The sequence below is a fragment of the Equus asinus genome, chromosome 25 (assembly GCF_041296235.1).
Source record: "Equus asinus isolate D_3611 breed Donkey chromosome 25, EquAss-T2T_v2, whole genome shotgun sequence".
In the NCBI taxonomy this organism is placed as follows: Eukaryota; Metazoa; Chordata; class Mammalia; order Perissodactyla; family Equidae; genus Equus; species Equus asinus.
Window position 1 is genome coordinate 14,763,056 of NC_091814.1, and position 19,269 is coordinate 14,782,324.

Below are 19,269 nucleotides of genomic sequence, written 5' to 3' on the forward strand. Positions count from 1 at the left end.
TTAGAGCAGTAGTGGTATAGATTATTGCTAACTTTTCTAAACATCCAATTCAGACAGTGATTCACCATGTTTATTATTATTTTCATTCCAACCTCAATAGCTATGTTTAACAAGCAAATTAGGCAAACTAAAGCTTGCTAGAAAAAAATCACAAAAAGAAATAAAATTTTCAAGAGGCAGGGGCCTGTGACAGAGCTTGGAATTCCAGCTCTGCCTCTCTCTCCCTGTGTGATCGGGGGCGAGCCTCTTTCCATCTCTGAGCCTCAGTTTCCTCATCAAAGGGTGTGATCTAAGTCAGGGATTCTCAATCCTGCCTGTAGTCGAGAACCACCCAGTGAAGTGTTTTTTGTTTTTTTTTTTTTGGAGAATGTCAATGTCAGGCCTCACTGGGGTTGAGAACCACTGTCTCTGAATGATGGCTAAGGTCCTTTCCACAACTTCCAGTCTATAATTCCATGAAATGCCAGGAATTTGTTAAGAAAATCTGGGTTTGGATTTGTTGTAGGCATCCATTCTCCCTACTGAATAGCCAATTCAACTCAAGGAAATGAAAAGTGAGGGTCTGCTGCCTGCAAAGCACTAAACTCATAGACGTCATCATGTGGCGGTCAGCTTGGTGGCCATGTACCCAAATAATTATAAGAAAAGGGGATGGACATTGTTCCTTTTAAAATTCATCATACCCATGTATTAAATGGGTAATTCCTTTAACTTGTATTGGGCTTCTTTTTCCAGAAATTCAGAGCCTGTGTTATGTATCCTTTCTTAAATGTCTCAGCAAAGGAGGAGCAGATGGATCTCCCATGCACAGAGCTCTGGCACCCAAAGCAGCCTCCCTGCCTCCCCACCTGGTGGTATTTATCTAAGCCCACCCCACCCTCTGTGTGCTGACATTCAGAAGGGGCACAGCATCAGGGTTTACTTTTAATATTCACTGAGTGCTTACTACGGGCCAGGCACTATTACAAGAGTTTTATGGATGTTAACTCATTTAATCTGTAGATGATGCTATGAGATAAATACTATTACTTTCCCCATATCACAGATGAGGAGGGAGACGGAGAGCTCATATTACTCGTCCAAGATCACAGTGCTGGCAAGTGGGGAGCTCGATTCAAACCCAGAGACTGGCTCTAGGACTCATGCTCCTGACCACTTATTAAAGGATTCTGTGCCCTCCATGACATGTTCCATGGCTACCAAAAATAATGCTTATGAAGAATGAATAGCAATATGGGAAATGTTTATGTTAAAATGTTAAATGAAAAGTTAGTGAAATAAACTCATATAAGTACCGTGATAAGGACTATGTAAAGTCAAAACAAAACACAAACCACCAAAAAACCATAAAGTGATAAAGACTGGAAAAAGTAAAAAAGAGACTGGAAGGAAAATAGCAAAATATTAAGAATACTTGGGAGATGGGATTAAAAGTGAATTTTAAATTCTCCCTCCTTATTTTGTATTTTTTCATAATGATTATGCTTTCTTGTAACCTCATTCTCCGGTGGCAAGCAAGCACTCAATATTTTGCTGTAAGAAAACATTAGGGCTAAGATCTGATATCGCAACAAATAGTTTTGGTTTCAAAAATCAGCAGATCAGTAATTTGAAATTTAAAAAGATACTTTCTCATGGATTTAAGAGTATCCATAATGATTACATTGTTTTTAAACTAGCATTTTGAACTAAGAGTCCCAGACACGATTCTAAGAACTTTCTCTCTATTTTCTTTTTTTTTTTTAGCAGCCTATGAATTGTTATTAGCCCCTTTTTATAATGATGATTAAGTAACTTGCCTGAGTTTGCAAAGCTGGGAACTGATGCCAGACAATCTCTCTCCAAAAGCTGTGTTATAATTAAGCTATACGCTTCTCATCGCAGCCCATTAACCCAGCGGAGAGCTGAGCTGTCATGTTTCTCTCTGTCTTATTTCCTCTCACTGCAGTTTTCATTGTGAATATGCCGTATTTTGTCTATTTTCAGCTAAATAGACTTTGATGACTTTCCTGGGGACCTAACTTGCCCTCAGCATGTTTCTAGGGAAAAAAGCTTTGGATTGTATCACGGACTTGCAAAAACTATGCTCTCCTGCCCCCTCCATCTGAAGGTCATTTATACAAAAAGGACCTTTTTAGGCTGGATGCTTTTTGCTTAGGGATGACCAGAACTGACGCCTCGCCTCTGGCAACTCCCATATGAGTCTAGCTTTCCTGCTCCACCCTCAGCATACACCTGGTCCCTGCTGCCTCACCTTGGGCTGGCCAAAGATACTTTCTTTAGGACCACATGTGGAAAGAGAAGCCATTCCTAGACTTCTGCCCTTTCAAAGGAATTGTTAGTGCTGAATCAACGCTATTTGTGAGTTCTTTTGGTGGGTCAAGTTCAGGTAAGGAGAGAAGCCCAACCACCCACACCATCTGCATTATACCTGCTTAAAATAACATCATTGAGATATCAAGCATTCTTAGTCCAGGTTATGGCATCCTCTAAGGATGAAAAAGCCACATTACCTCATGGCTTGGGCCTGGCATTTTAGTTTGGAGCTCTATCTTTATTCTAAAAAGGGCCATTTAATCTCCATCTTGGGAGTTTTCCCCTCCATTTCCTATACCAAAGAGAAAAGAGAACTTCTCTTCATCCCAGAGGTCTAGAATCCTACTGATCCAGTCCAGGAAATAGGGAGCATAGCAGAGCTGCCTGTGAGATTGACAGACGTTGTGTGCAATCTGCATAGCTCCATCATTATCCTAGTGGCCAGCAATTCTCAGGGGATATTCCTGTAGGTTAATACTTGACATGCATATGGAGGGAGGAATTGGGTCCCTAGGATGTGAGGTGTGGGTAGTCACCCATGCCCCTTGTGAAAGATGCTATCAGCATCCCATACATGGTCTGCACCTCCTGAAGCCAGGTCAGAGCTGAACCCATATAAAAGGTGGGAGCTTTTGACAGCACTTCAGTCCACCTGCCTCCTGGGTGATCTGCTCCAGTGCCTGAGCAAGGTAAAGTGCATCTCAAGGACCAGGAGGCACTCTTGGTGCTGGAGTTGGGGCAGAGAGAAGCCCTGTGTGGAGGCTGAGGACAATCTTGAAGAAAGACAAGGAGAAGAGAGGATTTGGAAGGGAGGGTTCTGCTGGAAGCGAGCGTGGATGATAGGGGAAGGGAAAGAAGGATTGGTGTCTTTTTGAAGTTTCGAGGAATTCTTTTGAAATTATGGAGGTCCTAGGTTGAAACCTTTTGCATAATTCTTGTAACTGATTTTGTGAAATTGAGTTTTAAAAATCTAATCATCATAAAGATGAAATCTTGTGAATTCATAGTTCAATTTTAAATGCAAGGCAGTTATCTTGAGCTAGTTGAGCTTAAAGCTTCTGTATTGTTTTTCAGCTTCATTCAGCTCCTGCTGAGATGTCCTGCCAGCAAAGCCAGCAGCAGTGCCAGCCCCCTCCCAAGTGTTCCCCAAAATGTTCACCCAAGTGTACTCCTAAGTGTCCCCCAAAATGCCCCCCGAAGTGCCCTGCCCCCTGCCCACCTCCAGTCTCCTGCTGTGGCCCCAGCTCTGGGGGCTGCTGCAGCTCTGGGGGTGGCGGTTGCTGCCTGAGCCACCACAGACGTCGAAGATCTTTTCGACGCCACCACCGGAACTCTGACTGCTGTGGCAGTGGCACTGGTCAGAATTCTGGGGGCTCTGGCTGTTGCTCTGGGGGCTGTTGCTGACCTAGGCCACGAGGAGCACTGAGGAGCATCACTGGAGAGCCAAAGTGCCGATGACCTGCCCAGTCTGAGACTTTCTCTTCTCCCATTTCCCACGGAAAGTCTTCCGAGCTGCTCTGAAGTTTCTTCTTCTTCCTGCCCAAGTTCATCACACTGTGAGGTCTAGAAGTCCAACCTCTGATAGTCACTGGCCTGATTCTCTTCTCAGACTTGGTTCTTTGGAGGACTTGGGTTGGAGTTCAGTCATGCAGCTGTTTTCTCTGTAACAATAAAGCTTTTTCTTCCTGATGTCACTGCCTCCTGATTATGTTTTGTTCACCCCTCACTTTCCACGCCCTGCACCAAGCCATCTCCTCTCCCCTTCTTTTACTGCAAGTGAACACTGTAAAAATCAGTTTGGGAAGCAGATTTGGGCACCGAAGCCACTTAGACCTCTGGGAAACAGTATTCCCTTTTATGCTCTGAATTTGGGAACTAGAGCTTGAAGGAAAGAATCATGTTTGAGACCATTACCCTGGCCCAATCTTTGCATTAAGAGAGTCAGGAATGGGTTTTCGGAAAGAAAGATCACAATGAGATGAGTACTCTGGGCGGGTTGCCTTTAAGCATGGGTGACAGTTTAAAAAAGACTTTATCTCCTAATTATGGGGAATAAGGTCATCTGAAGTGCTCATCCTGGGCTCCAATGAATGGATGTTCTTTACTTTTCTGATTATTATAATCCCAGGTGCTTCCTCAGTTGTCTAAAGAGGAGAGCGAGTGGGGGCTTGATTTCTGGGGGAGTGAGTTTAGGAGGAAGGTATAAAGGTCTGAGCCCATTTTCCCTGGATCCTGAAAGCCTGCCTTTTTGTATGAGTAGAGAACCAAGGAGGAGGCTCTCCTCTGCCAAAGACTGTCTCCGTGTGCATGTGTGTGTGTGCGTGTGTGTGGTTGTAGTGTGGGGAGTGGGAACAGGGGGCTTTTGTCACTGTGTTGGGTTTTCCATTTCCTTTAGGAATAGGCTGATTCCTTCAGGAGATATTCAGAAAGTTTATGATAGAAATGATAATTCTGAATCAGCCTTTTATATACAAATGAACAATTATCCCTTCCTTTGACAAGAGTTAACAGTGATGGGTAAAGTAAGTTAGTATATGAGACCACAGTAAGTCTATATGATGAGCATGCTCCTGACCAAATCATCTCTCAGAGGAGATCCTGCCTTCATGTCGTCACTTCACTACTTCCTTCTCTTTTCTAACATTGACCTCACTTCTTGGAATGTCTCACCTATACTCACCAACCGGTGCCCCTAGGAACACAACTTGTTAATCAGGCTCTAAAGCCATATTAAACAAAACTGGTGTCTTTTGTGATTTATCTTTTATAGTCTGTTCCCTCATGCCACTCCCAGCTCACTCATCCCCAAACCTGTTCTCACAATCAATTCTTGAATTCTTAGTTTTGGATTTCTCTTATTTCTCACATTCATGGTTGTGGGTAGTTCAATGGATTAAGAAGCAGTTTTGAAGCCAGTTGACCTCAGAAGTCTCTCCTAATTCTTAAAAGTTAATTATTTTGAAAGAACCATTTTTCATGGACACTTTGGACGTTGGGAAAGAACTTTCCTTCCTTCCTTCTTTCCTTCCTTTTCTTTCTTTCCCCCTTTCTCTCTTTCTTTCTCTTTCTCTTTCCATTGGGCAGTGGTCCCAGGGACAACCTATCTTCAAAGGGAGACTGGGTGTGGGGTAAGGAGCAGAGGGTCCCATGGGCTGGTTTGGCACTTTGCAATGGGGCTAGCATCCTATACATTTTCTCTTAGGCCCACCAGGGCTGTACGGGAATATGGTAACTTGACTACATTCACAGCTTTTCTAGCCTTAATGGTTCCATAACTTTGCCTGAGTTTTTCTTCCCATCTCCAGTAACGGAGATAAATCACCACTGGGATTCCCATAGGTGCATCCCCACCATCATCTTTACTCAGTCCCATCTGAAAGCATCTGGATGAAACCCAGCAGACTTTTCGCATGGTGTGTGGCCTGACTTGAGGAGCCAAGGACCAAGAGCCAGAGAGATGCGAACCAAGACAACAAGTAAGTGAACTACCAATACCACGTAGATTACTACACAGAGATGGATGTGTGAACCAGGGGAGCTGGGTGTATACGCGCGTGTGTGTGTGTGCATGTACGTTGTAGAAAAGAACAAAGAGAATGCATCCCAAGAAAGGGTCCCAGACCTCTCCTCAGTTGAGCCTCATGGCTTCTCTTAAACCACACATAGCCTTCCCGGTTATGAGCAGTGTCCTGTTTGGAAAGTAAACATGCCACAGCTATGCTGGCACCTCTGTGAAGTGGCTTGAATACCCACGTGCACCACCTACGGTACTTCCTGAGTGATGAATGTCTCTGGGATGTGAGTGTCAGGTGAGCATGTCTATTGGGAAACGGGCCCCTCCCAAGAGCCAGGGCCTGTGGAATCTTATAAAAGGTTCTCTGGCTGGACATTGCTCAGTCCACTACCTAGAAGGTGGCCTGTTCCAGTTGGAGAACTGAGTGAGTCTTCCAGTGGAGCCAGAGTCTGGTAAGTCTCCAAGCAGGGCCTGGTGGAGGAGGTTGGGAAGAGTGGAAGGCAGAGAGGAGAAGCCAGAAGATAGCTAGCAGGTAGATGTGGAAGGAGAAAAGCCCTGGAAAGAGCCGTAAGCTTCAAGTGAGCCAGCCTCTCATGGTCCCAGTGAGGACCTGGAGGCCAGACTGGGGGTGGGAGTGACTTTTAGATGATTTCACAGCAATTCTGTAGCAGAGATGTGACTAGAACCTAGGTCTTTTGGCTCTCTGGACTGGGATGTATTTCCATCAGCTGGATCACTCTCCTTTTCCTTGTGGCTGAGGTGAATGAGAGGCAGAGGCAGGAAAAACGACCAGCGCTTTGTGAATTCTTTAGATCCAGGCAGCAAGGATGCATCTGTGATTTGGCTCTTCTCTAACTGATGGCGAAGCCTCTCACTTGCCAGCGCAGTATCAGCCAATGCTCCGTGGCTATTCATAGGGTTTTCATGGCCGATTTTTTCAGAAGTGGGCAGCCAGGTCCTTCTTCCTAGTTTGTCTTAGTCTGGAAGCTCCGCTGAAACCTGTCCACCATGGGTGACCCTGTTAGTGTTTGACATATTGGTGGCATAGCTTTCAGCATCACAGCAACATGCAGCTGCTACAGTATAACTGACAGATGGGTGACATGGTTCCCTTACCAGGAAACCAACCTGGGCCCATCAGCTAGAGCATCTAACCTTAACCACTAGGCCACCAATACAGTGCTAACTATGTGAATATCACTTGAAGATTGTGAGGTCGCAGTGAAATGGGGGAGGGGAAAAGAGCCAAGCAAAGATTTTGGACTGACTGGATCATACAGATAAATTGCCACAATGTTGTCTTTATTTTCCATTGTGGAGAACCTGGGTGGTCCTTATTCTAGTCAGAGAAAGTAGAAGACAATTGATCCCTTGCATAGACCGTTTCCTGCTCTATGCATGTTTAACTCACTGCAAACACTGGTTTGGGGTTTCTTCCTTTGCGTTCCTTCTTTCTTGGTGCTTCCTTTCCCTGGCACCAGGCCAGGCTCACTTGCTCACAAGGCCAAATCTCAAAAGCCCTGAGTTCATTGTTGGAAAGAAAAGTCTGCTCCCGTGTGAAAAGCTGCTTTTCTTCCAGGTTCGCCGTGACGACCTCCGAGATGTCCTCCCAGCAGAGCGCAGGGGCCTCCAGAGGCTTTTCCAAGGGGTCTTCTCAGGGCCCCACTCCGTGTCCCGCCCCGGCACCCGCCGCCTCGTCCTCCTGCTGCGGCTCCTGCGGCGACTCCGGCTGCTGCGGCGGTGACTCGGGCTGCTGCGGCGACTCAGGTTGCTGCGGCGACTCAGGTTGCTGCGGCTCCAGCACCAGCTGCTGCTGCTTCCCCAGGAGGCGCCGCCGGCAGCGCAGGACCTGCTGCAGCTGCTGCGGGGGTGGCAGCCAGCGATCCCAGGCCTCCAGCAACACCCAGACCGGCTGCTGCGGTGGCTGCTGAGGGGCCCGTGGCCCCGAAGAGCTGCGCGAAAGCCACCTGCCCAGCCCGAGAGAGCCGGGCCTGCTGCTCCCTGCTGTCTCTGCCTCCTGCAGAGGGGGCAAAGTTTGCCTTCATAAAGCTAACTGCACTTGGATATTCAGGAACCCACCCTGTTCTCAGCCCCATAAAACTCCCTGACCCTCATGTGATTTTCCTCCCTGGGAACCTGAGAGCCATGGGTGGGACATTGGACTCCACGGGTCCATTGGACCCTACTGTGTGCAGGGGCTTGTGCACAGTAGGTGTTCAATCAATGCCTACTGATTTAATTGTTCCTTAAGACATATCATAATAAAGCTTCTACCTCTGCCTTTCCTGTTTTTTCTTTCATTTGTGTATTTTTATCGTGTTCTGTTACCCCATCCACCACCTGTCACTCAGCCCTGGCTTGACACATTTGTAAAAGGCAGAAAACTAAAATTCATGCCTGAACAACAGTGGCTTTCTAGTACTTAATTATGGCAGCAGAAATCATACGTGGAGCCAGGCAGTGTTCTAAGGACTTGACGTAACATGCATCATCTCATTTAATTCTCACAATGACTCAGTGAGGTAGGTGCTGTTATCCTCATTTTACAGAAGAGAAACTGAGGATAAGCAACTTACTCAAAGTCACCCAGCTGGTGCATGATGGAGAGGATTGGATGCCTGGCTCCTGGGCTTATGCTCCTAACTGCTCTGCTTGGTCCCCAAACCCTTCCAGAGCCTCACCCTCCTACCCAGCCTAGCAGCTGTGTGGCAAAGGTTTGGATCTGCAACTCTTGGGGGCTTTGGAGCCAGGCCATCTGAACATTTCTTTGCTGCAGAGGATCACTGACCCACTGCTTTGCTTGCTGAGTGAGGAAACCTTTTCAAGCTGAACCTTCCAGGAGACTGAGAAGCTCCCTCTGCAGGCCTCATCCATGCAGCTGAGGTCTGACCAGGAGCCATGGGCTTCTAGGACTCTGTGGGGTGCGGTGGCATGCCATGCTCAGAGACTTGGGAAGGTCGTTCTCTGGAGGTGGTTGTGATGGGGGTGGTGGGGTCATCCTGAAGAGGTCTGAACCCCAAGCCTGTGAGCATAGACCTTACTTACTCCTTTCAGTAACCAGGAAACCAGGAGAAGACCGTCCACTGCAGTGGTATCTGCTGGTTCAAGACAGAACAGACAATTATAATGGTGATCATAATAGTAACAATAGCTACCACTTGTTGGGCACTTATTTATTCCAGGCACAAGGCTAGCACTTTACATATATTATCTCATTTAATCCTCACAATAATCTCAAAATATAGACTTTTATTTTCCCATTTCTTAAATGTGAGGAAACGGGTTCAGAGAGTTTCAGTGACTTGGCCAAAGTCGCACAGCTAGTTTATGCCCAAGGCCTCCAGATGACAAATGAGGGAGATGAGATTCAAACTGGGGTCTGCTGGACTCCAAAATCCATGGTCTCAGACTCAGTGTCATATTCAACTGCCTTAGAAATCACCACCCCCCAGGGGAAGGGACACTCGGGCCTCTGTGGACACACCCAGGCTCTGAGAAAATTACAGCTTGGCTTCCTGGCTGCTGCTTCATCAATGACCCAGTGACTGGGAAGCTCTGTCATGGCATCCACTCAGCAAGAGGTATTGGCTGAGAGGTGAGGTCAGAAATGCTCCATTGACTCATCCAGGATGTTCAAGGCCAAGGCCAAATGACCCCTGTCAGGGAGGCTCTGAAGGGCAGCCCTGCTCTGGGTGGGCGGGGCCATCACTTCCAGCTCTGAGATTCTGTGATTCCCAGTGGGAGGTGATTTGTGGAAACTGTTTACAAATAGATGGCATTACCTGTGGACATGCCTCTCTTATACCAGTGCCGTGTGTGGAAGCAACAAGCCCCTGGACCTGGTGGAGGGATGAGGCGGGAAGGGAGAACTGCCTGACAGAAAACAGAGAGATTGGAGAGCCAGCCTGGTGGGGGGTGACCCTCAAGCAGGAGGTTGAGGAAAGAAAGGCGATGACTCACTGAGAGACACGTGAATCCAAATGGGAGTAGACACCTTGTACATGAGGCACATTGATATCCATCCGATGGCTGACAATGGATGGTGGTACTGCCAGGCTCATGGATCCCCAACTGCCAGCAGGCCACTGCAGGGGGAATTTGAAGAGTGAGAGATCTGGGCATTCTAAGAATAGTTTTATTACAGAAACCTAGAAAGATACTTTGGATGAGGCTCATGGCCTCACAGCCTTTCTGATTTCCAGTAGCAGGTAAAGCTGTCTGTGTGGCACAGGCATTCTTTCTGAGGTGGCAGCAGTCACTCCTTGGAATGCTGGGCCTGAGGGGAACTTGGCAACACGAGGGTCTACTCAAAGATCCTTAACCAGTACACTGTAACAGGCAGAATCGGGTTTCTTATTATCTTTGTATAGTAAGACACTATTGTTAATAAGACAGTGACGATATTGTTGAATTTTTTTTGTTCTTTATGGCTCCAGTTTCAACTTACATTATGATATTACAGTGGTAATAATAACAGTTGATAGTTATATAGAATTTAGCAGTTTATAAGGTGTTTTTGCATATCTCTTTCACAATTCACAATCTCTTATTCACAATAAGATAAGTATTATCATCTCTGTTTAACAGATCAGGAGAGGCTCTGAGAGTTTAAGTGACCCACCTGAGATTATCCAGCTAACAAGTGACAATTTCTGATTGAACCAGGCCTTCTAATGCCTTCCAAGAGAGCCAAGAGCCACCTCTTCTTAATCTGTACACTGAGATAATTGAATGTTACCCAATTAATTCCTTAGGGACAGTGCTGTATTCATCACTGCATCCCTGGCATCTAAACTTGTGCCAGGAACAAATTAGAGGTCAATAAATAAATGAATGTTTATTGGTGCGTCACATGTAAAGTATGGTGCTAAACCATTCTAGGAGCTGCACGAAAGTATTTGCTGACCTCAAGGAGTTTATAGTCTGATTTGAGAAATATGAATAATCATATGGGTATGAATGATAACATCACATACAAGAAATAACATTTTATACAGATAAATAAATACAATACATACAAATACATACAAACACAAGAAACATCACAAGCAGAACATGGCATAGACAATGGTTATAGTGATTCAACTGAATTTAGTTGAGGATTTGTTACAAGACTTCAAATGAGGGCTAGTTAACACGGATTGGGTTAGTCACAAGATTTCATGGGGGAAGGGATCTGAGCTGGGTCTGAAGGATGCAGACACTTTGGAGAGGCAGAGATTAATTCGTTTATGCGTTTATTTAACTTCATCAGACACTGTTGGTGGTGCTGGGACAGAACAAGGAATGAGACCAAGATCCTACGTGCATGAACCTCAACTTCTGAGATGGAAGCAGACATGCAAGTGAGCAAGAAAGTAGAGAAGAGTGCTGTGATGAAAATAAAGCAGATAGAAGTATAGACATGAACTGAAGGTGTATGAGGATTTTAGGTGGGGGCCAGGAAAGGCCTCTCTGAGGAGGCGCTATTTGAGCAGAAAAAGTGGGAACCATCGCACAGAGCAGGAAAGCGCATGGGTATGAGGATACTGCCTTGCTGGCAGCTACAGATGTTTAAGGGGTGCTCACAGTTACGTTGACCCCATTAGAGACTTTCATCACCAGGGAAGTCGCTTGGAAGTCCAGCTGCTTGGCACACAGATTTGATAGTGAGACCAGTCGTGTATTATGAGCTGGGCATTATTTTGCTGAATCCTCGCAACTCTCCCACAAGATAGGTTTTTTCCGCACATTTTTTAAAACAAGAAAACAGACATAGAGCTGTCAGATAGCCATCCTAAGGTTGCACAACTTGTAATTGGCAGAACAGGGTTTTGAACTGGATGTGTCTGACTCCAAAACCAATGTTCTGAACATTGAGCTATTGCATTTCTGGGAAGGAGAGGAGTAGTTTCAAGCTGGGACAGAGGGAGGAGACAAGAGATCCAAGAGGAGGCAGTGGTGTAGAAAAGATCACAAGGACCCATCCTTAGATAGGGAGAGATGAGGCCAGATCATGGATGGTTCTGAGTACTAAATCAAGGAGTTGAAACTGCATTGGCTTTGTGAAATGTGATGGTAGGAAAGTAGTCTTGAAAGAAATACTTTAGAAAGATAGAGGTTGATCTACATAACACTTGCAGTACCCTCTGGCATGACCCTAAGTCGATTAGGCAGCAATGATTAGGATGCTTTAGAGGAAGAAGCGAATGGAGAGAACACAGTATTTCACTGTGAGAAGGTGCAACATCCCAGGTTTGAAATGAAGATCTGAACTCAGTACATGGCTGCGGGTGAGGAATGGAAATGACAGATATGAAAAGCCTTGCCCAGAAGGAAGAAGAATAGGCAGAACTGGATGATGTATTGGGACTGAGGAAGAGGAAGTAACGAGTGTGCCTCTGAGGCTCTGTGCCTGGTGACTGGGAAATGATGATACCATTGACAAACAGAGAAGTCAGGGGAAAAAACTAGTGTGGGGAGGAAGAGGGTAAGTTTGGTCCAGGACATGTTGAGTTTGAAGTACTAGCAAGACATGATCATGAGGCAGGATGTGGGGCTGGAACTCTACCCACAGTATCCCTGAAAATTGAACTAAATACATAGTAAGTCATACAAAGGTGAAGTCACCTTTGGGAATGGATGTGGTCCCACCTAGGCAGTGAAAGTTATTGAGAGAACAGACCTGGTTTCTGTTGTTCATTGTAGTAACCTCGGTGTAAAGAACAGAGACTGGGACATTGAAGACACCCAATAAATATGTGTTGGATGAATGAATGAACGAATAAATGAATGGATGTGCAAAACAGAAAGTCAAGAGGTGAATTGAGGGGGAAATTGGGCTGTTAGGAGGAAGTTGAGTTCTAAGTGAACAGAAGAAAGGTGATGAAGTCAGAGAAATTATTCAGGAATTTGGGCTAGACAATTCATAAGCCTGCTTTGGGGTCTCAGATTCTAGAAATCTAGGTGGAGGAGAACCAGGATGGTGCAGAATTGCAGAAGTTAAAGAAAGTCATCCAAATCAGGTTAGTCACACAGGATCTTCCTTCCCATTGCATGATCTATCTTGGTCTCTTTAAACCATTGAACAGTTGTGGTAAGAGATTCCACCTGGCAGGATAGCAGTTTCATCTTAACTGGGTGGAGCAAGTTGAACAGGAAAACTGGCATTCATAGTGGATAAGGAAAACATCCTCTCTTCTGTGAATGACGCTGCAGCAGATCAGAATGATTTGGCCCTGATAAATCTGTCAGCTTGCCTCTGGATGTGTCCACCCGAGAAAAGCAAGTATCTCCTCTTCTCTTACAGACATTGCATCAGGGCAACATCTATGGCTTCTAACGTATCTCATTTAATAATGTTTCTCATTCTTAAGAATATATTAGTTCTATTGCCAACAATGTAGCTATATCAGCTCTGCACTTTTGGAAAATTAATTTGTAGTCTTCAAAAGCCACTTTTCTATGCCTATGAAATGAGACTACATGTATCTGAAAGTCAGGGATTAACATCCTTCCTCTATCTCCCCCATTCAGTGACTTCCTATTCATCTATAGTGGCAATCTTTCATTTATTAAAAATCTATTGATAGTGTACTATATGCTAGGTAGTGTATGATACAAGGAAGTAACTCTTCTCCCGTAGTGTAGTGGGAGAGAGTCAAGTGTCATAATACAGTGTAATGTGGTAAATGCTTAAAGTCAGCACAGGAAGTCAACACCACAGAGAGGGGACTGCTCATCCAGCTGAGGGACTGGAAAAAGGTACTTTTTGAATTTAGTCCTGAAGGATGCATAGGAGTTGGTCAGGCTGAGAAGATAGGAAAAAATATTTAAATTAAACAGTCTTAGTGCAGAGGCTGGAGAGGTGTGCATGTGTTTTGCAGCAAACAACTTTGCATGGCTGGAGCTCAAGGAAGTCAGGGCAGGTGAGTTACACAGCTGGTCAGGGAACAGATAAGATAGGACCTTGTAAAGCTCCCTTCAGCTCTTGCAACTTTATCCTGGAGGTATGATGAACCATGACATTTTGGGGGCTCATTAGTTCTCTCTCCTATGTTTTCAATTATGCTAAAGCTACCTTAGCTTTAAACGGGGGCATTAACTCATCTCTAGCTATCATGCTCCCTTACCTTCTTTTCTTGATGTCTTCCCCAAATTCCAAAGAGTGCCATTCATTGTGTTATCTCATTTAAGTCTTCCTCAATCCCATTGAGTAATGCTTATCCCACCAACCGTTATGCCAGATGATCTCACTCCAGGGTCACCAAGCCCTCTCGAGCTCTGCGTGCAGCGATCGTTCTTCAGTCCCCAGGATCCTAGCCCTCTGTGCAGCACGGCCCACTGGTGATGACTTTCTGCCCCTCCCTTTGTGATACTGCGTTTCCCTCAGGATTGTCTAATCCTTTGGGCTTTTAAAAAATCATTTATCCTCTGTTATTCTCTCTCCTAACTCTACTTCTAAATCTGTGCATTATGCCCGAGGTTCATCCCATAGCTGTCTGTCTTTCTCTTTCTGCAGAGAAATCTCATTCATTCACTCACTCCTCCCATTTTTATTGAGGACCTAATACATGCTTGGCCCTTGGTTAGGATTTTAGATGGAAAGATGCAATCTGAGTAATTCCTTTACATGGATGTGGCCCAACTCTCTGTCTCCAGCCATGACATTTCCTGCAAATTACGGGTTAAAAGTCTCTGATCCTCATGGAATAATTTCACTTGGGTATCTCAGAAGCATCTCAAAGTAAACATAACTATCTCTCAACTAGTTATTCTCCTTCAGATTTCTCTCTTTCAGATGGTGGGGCCACTGTTACTATCCATGTCGGAAACTGCAGAGAAATCTTTGACTCTTTCCTTTCCCTTGATTTTGTATCTAACCAGTCACCAAGCTGTATTCATTTTTCCTTCCCAGTAACTCTCCCTTTTCCCATTTTCTTTTTATCTCTACCACACTGTCTCTGGCAATATTACTTATTAGAAAACTTTAAAGTTTTTAAAATTTATTTACATACTAAATAAAATATCCTTCATTTAAAAGATAAAATCTTACAATCCTCAACAAGAAAGTGAGCATGAAGTTTGGAAGTAAGGGATCCAGGCAAGGCACTTATCATGTGGTGCCACAGGGAGCCAGAGTTGGAAATCTTAATCCATGCCTATGTGCCGTGGGAACAAGCTGGCTGTAGTGGAGTCAGACCTCTATCTCATGTAAGTGTGGGGTCAGACCTCTATCCCATGTAAGTGTGGGGTCAGACCTCTGTCCCATGTAACTGTGGGGTCAGACCTCTATCCCATGTAACTGTGGGGTCAGACCTCTGTCCCAGGTCAGTGTGGGGTCAGATCTCTACCTCATGTAACTGTGGGGTCAGACCTCTGTCCCAGGTCAGTGTGGGGTCAGACCTCTACCTCATGTAACTGTGGGGTCAGATCTCTATCTCATGTATCTGTGGGGTCAAACCTCTGTCCCAGGTCAGTGTTGGGGCTGACCTCTATCCTTTATCTGATAGGTAGCTCTTTACACTTACAAACCTTAAAGCACTTGAACCTAAATGGCCATATTTTTGACTTACATTTTCTTGTTGTCCAATATTATAACTCCATCCTAACTTCTACTGCTTTATACTGTCAAAGCTTGTTTATTTATTAATTTTTTTGCTGAGTTAGAATCACCCTGAGCCAACATCCACTGCCAGTGTTCCTCTTTTTGTCTTTTTCTGCTTGAGGAAGATTAGCCCTGAGCTAACATCTGTGCCAATCTTCCTCTACTTTGTACGTGGCATGCCCCCACAGCTTGGCTGATGAGTGGAGTAGGTCAGCACCAGGATCTGAACCCGCAAACCCGGGCTGCTGAAGTGGAGCATGTGGCACTTTAACCACTTGGCCATGGGTTGGCCCCCAAAGCCTGTTTATTTTTATCCATGTTTTCATCTTTTTCCCTCTCATCATTGCCTACCTCAGGTAATTCTTTTCTTCTGGATTCAATTTCCTTCTTCCTGAAGTAAATACTCTGGTAGTTCTTTTAGCCATTATCTGTTAGTGGTAAAATCAATCTTCATCTGAAAATAGCTTAATTTGGTCATGACCCTTAAACAATATTTTAGCCAGATGTAAAATTCCAGGTTGGCAAATATTATCTCGGATCACTTTGAAGATACTTGCCCACTACTTTCTGACACTGTTGGTTAAGAGAGGTGCTGCCAGCCTGATTTTCAGTTCTGTAGAGGTAGTCCTGTTTCATTTCTCTGGTACTTTTAACCATTTTCCCTTGAGATTTGTGTTTCTGAGGATTCATGACTTTCATTAATTCTTGAAAATTGAGAGCCAATATCTCTTCAAATATTTCCCCTCACTCATCCTTTCTTTCACCTCCTTCTGGACCTCTTATTAGATGCATATAGGATGTAACATTCTCTATTCCAGAAACCACTACGTTCTGAATCATTTCAACAAATTATGAGTGGTTTTATCTTTTGTTTATTTATATTCACATTTTTCTATAATGAACATAATTATTCAATGATAAGAAAAAAGTTACATTAATATTAAAAACAATATGAAGGCTTTCTAACAAATTAAAATTTTCAAAATGAAATAAACTATCTTGTGAAGCAGTGACTAACATGTTGTCTCTAGATGTGTTCAAGCATTAACCCGGTTACTGCAGAAGGGATTTTTCCGACACTGAATGAGTGATCCTACTACATGATCTCTAATAATCTCTTCAAATGCTAAAGATGTGAATTTTGGGCTATTTACCCTTAAAAGTTTTTTTAAAACTATTTTTAACTTAATAGGCAATATATTAATCATTTCTACTTTTTATTGATCGTGAATTCATCACAGAATGGATGTAATGTCAAAAATGAGCCCAGGCATTTTTCAGCTGTTTCTGAACTGGGTGGAGTGCAGGGTTAATGTGCTGTTTTGTGGTGAGAATGCACCACACCTTGATGTAATTTTCTGATGAGTACAAAGTACAAAGTGAGGATTAAATTATAGAGTTTATGCTGTCAACAGTCAATCAACACTTGTTTTCAAGCAACTTCTATATTATACAAATCATAGCACTGAGTTAACAGGGAAACACCAAGATATAGGACATAAGCATTGTCCTCAAGAACCTTAGAGTCTGGAAATTGTATAAAAACTCTGCCTTGCTTAGCAATGGAATGAGAATCAACAATTGGTCCCTGAGTTTTGGCTTCCCTTTGAGGTTCTCCTACATCGAGTACCACTGATTACTCCACAACAGTCCCCAGAGCATATTTGCCCCTAAGAGCAGAAATTCTTTCCCTTAGCACAGCTGAGACAGCCCGTAACTTTCACAGAATCATCTACTGGCTCTGGCAATATTGCTTGTTGAAAAACTTTAAAATCTTTATGCTATAACCTTCTGAAATGTTGGATAAAATAGAATAAATATCCTTTTAATGCATATCTATGCTTTCAAGAAAGTAAGAAAAATTCCCAAGTTCCATAATTGAAGGAAGAATTGAAAACTATAACCAGAATAGGAAGCCTATAAGTGGATATGGCAGCTGGCTGAGGGCAGGGAAAGTCATTTTCTGGGAGTTTGAGATCTAAGATCATGAAAAGAAAGAGACAAAGTTGGGAGCAATAAAGGAGACATATTCAGTGAAAAAGGACTAGAAAAAGGATACCACAAGACACAAGGAAGCTTGTATGCCTTACCCTGGGCTTATGGTGAGAAGCAAAAATAAACCTTTAAAATTAATAACCACAGGCTTGTGCCTAATATTGGTTCATTTGCCATTCTTCCAATGTATACTACACTTGTGGTCTGAGAATCCCTTAGCTAAGTAAGTAAAATAAAAATTGGTCCCTGGCAGGTGACCTGTGGTATTTGACAGAAACAAACCCAAAATTAACCTACAGAGACTTGTCTTCAACATAAGCCACATAAAATGCACACAAATGAAGTCCCACTGAAAATGTACGCATGATGGATTCTTTTCTTGTGTGCTTCATAATTTTGAAAAATGAGTTCATCTCCAGTGAAAGTCAATATATTCTATAAAGAGTAGGATTACATTGCCAAGAAATTTCACATTAAAGAGCTATCTGATAAATATTACAAAGATAAGTATGTTTCATATTCTTAAAAATATTAAATAAGAAATTTAAAACATAAGAAAATGTATAGACACTATGCAAAAATAACCAAAAGAACTATAAGAAATTAAAAATATAGTCATTGAAATTTAATCAAAGAATGGTGTAGGTTAAAATTAGATTTGGCTAAGAATAAAAGACAAAAAAGATAGCAGCTTAATAAGTTATGAGTTTCTCACATAAAATTATTTTTGGTTTCTTACATGAAATTCCAGAGTGCGGCCACTCAGCACTGGCATTTCAGCTCCACAGCCATCTGGGACTGACTCTTCTACTGGCATCCAGTTGCCCAGAACCGAGTCACACAGCCATGCATAGGTGCAAGAGAACCTGTGATATTTATTCTGGGAAGCCATGAACCTGACTAAAAATTAGGAGTTTTGTTAATGTGTAAGGAAGAGAGTACAGATATCACAATTATCTAAAAAATGTGGGTTTAATGTTGGTTTTTTGAATCAGGATGCAAACAAGATCCACACATTGGGTTGATATATCTTAAATTCCTTCTAATCTCTAACACTCCCCCTCTGCTTTCACATCATTTACTTTTTAAAGAAACAGGTTATCAGTCTTGAAGAACTGCTCATGTGGTGATTTCAACCGATTGCTTCTTTCTGGTGTCATTTAATTTTCTTGTGATGTCCCCATATTCCCCAGTATTTCTTGTAAAATGATAATTAGATCCAGAAGCTTAAATTAAGTTCTTTTTTTGTTTTTTTGTGGCAAGCCTACATTAAATGTGATGTGATGTCCCTCTTCCTGCACAATACAGGAGGCACATATGGTCTGGATATTCTCCCCTTAGTGATGTTGAGATTGATCTGTAGGTTTGGGTGGTGTTAGTACTATCCATCCACTCATTTTACAGTTCCCCATAAGCCTTTCACCTAATGCTATAAGCACATATTGATGATTATTGCATCATTTCTTTAGGCGCCAATAAATGGTGATTGTCTCATTCTATCATTCGTTCTTCATTCATTAACTAAAATTGTTTTTATCAAAAAGAATTTTCCTCATCAACTCTGTGCTAACCTGAAAGAGTTTAGTTAGGAAAGACAATAAATGTTAAATTCTTTCTCTTGCCACTTTTCAGAATAATGAGTTGGTGGCCTAGCAATTTCCGAAGATAACCATTTTTAAATAAACAGTATCATTATGGACTGATGGAGTTCTCTGTTTTTTGATGTGCCTTGATCAGTTGTAATGATTACTGTTTTGGGTTCTCAAATTGTCACATGTTTTAGCTTCTTGTGTCTTTTTACACCACCCCAGTAGTCTACCGTGGCTTCCTTGCTCTCTGCTATACTGAGATGTCCTGG

General features: G+C 43.3%; 1 protein-coding gene and 1 long non-coding RNA gene across 2 annotated transcripts; both read left to right on the forward strand.

Annotated features, from left to right (window-relative positions):
• The first annotated feature begins 2,771 nt into the window (after window positions 1–2,771).
• On the forward strand, window positions 2,772–4,007 carry LOC139042051 (uncharacterized). Its single transcript, XR_011498252.1, has 2 exons — window positions 2,772–3,005; window positions 3,391–4,007. It is a non-coding gene; the product is annotated as an uncharacterized lncRNA (long non-coding RNA).
• A 2,141-nt stretch (window positions 4,008–6,148) lies between these two features.
• Window positions 6,149–8,111, forward strand: CRCT1 (cysteine rich C-terminal 1). The gene is made up of 2 exons (XM_014868219.3): window positions 6,149–6,282; window positions 7,410–8,111. The coding sequence occupies exon 2, from the start codon at window positions 7,432–7,434 to the stop codon at window positions 7,759–7,761; it is 330 nt and encodes a 109-aa protein (XP_014723705.1). The 5' UTR covers window positions 6,149–6,282; window positions 7,410–7,431; the 3' UTR covers window positions 7,762–8,111.
• Window positions 8,112–19,269: the final 11,158 nt, after the last annotated feature.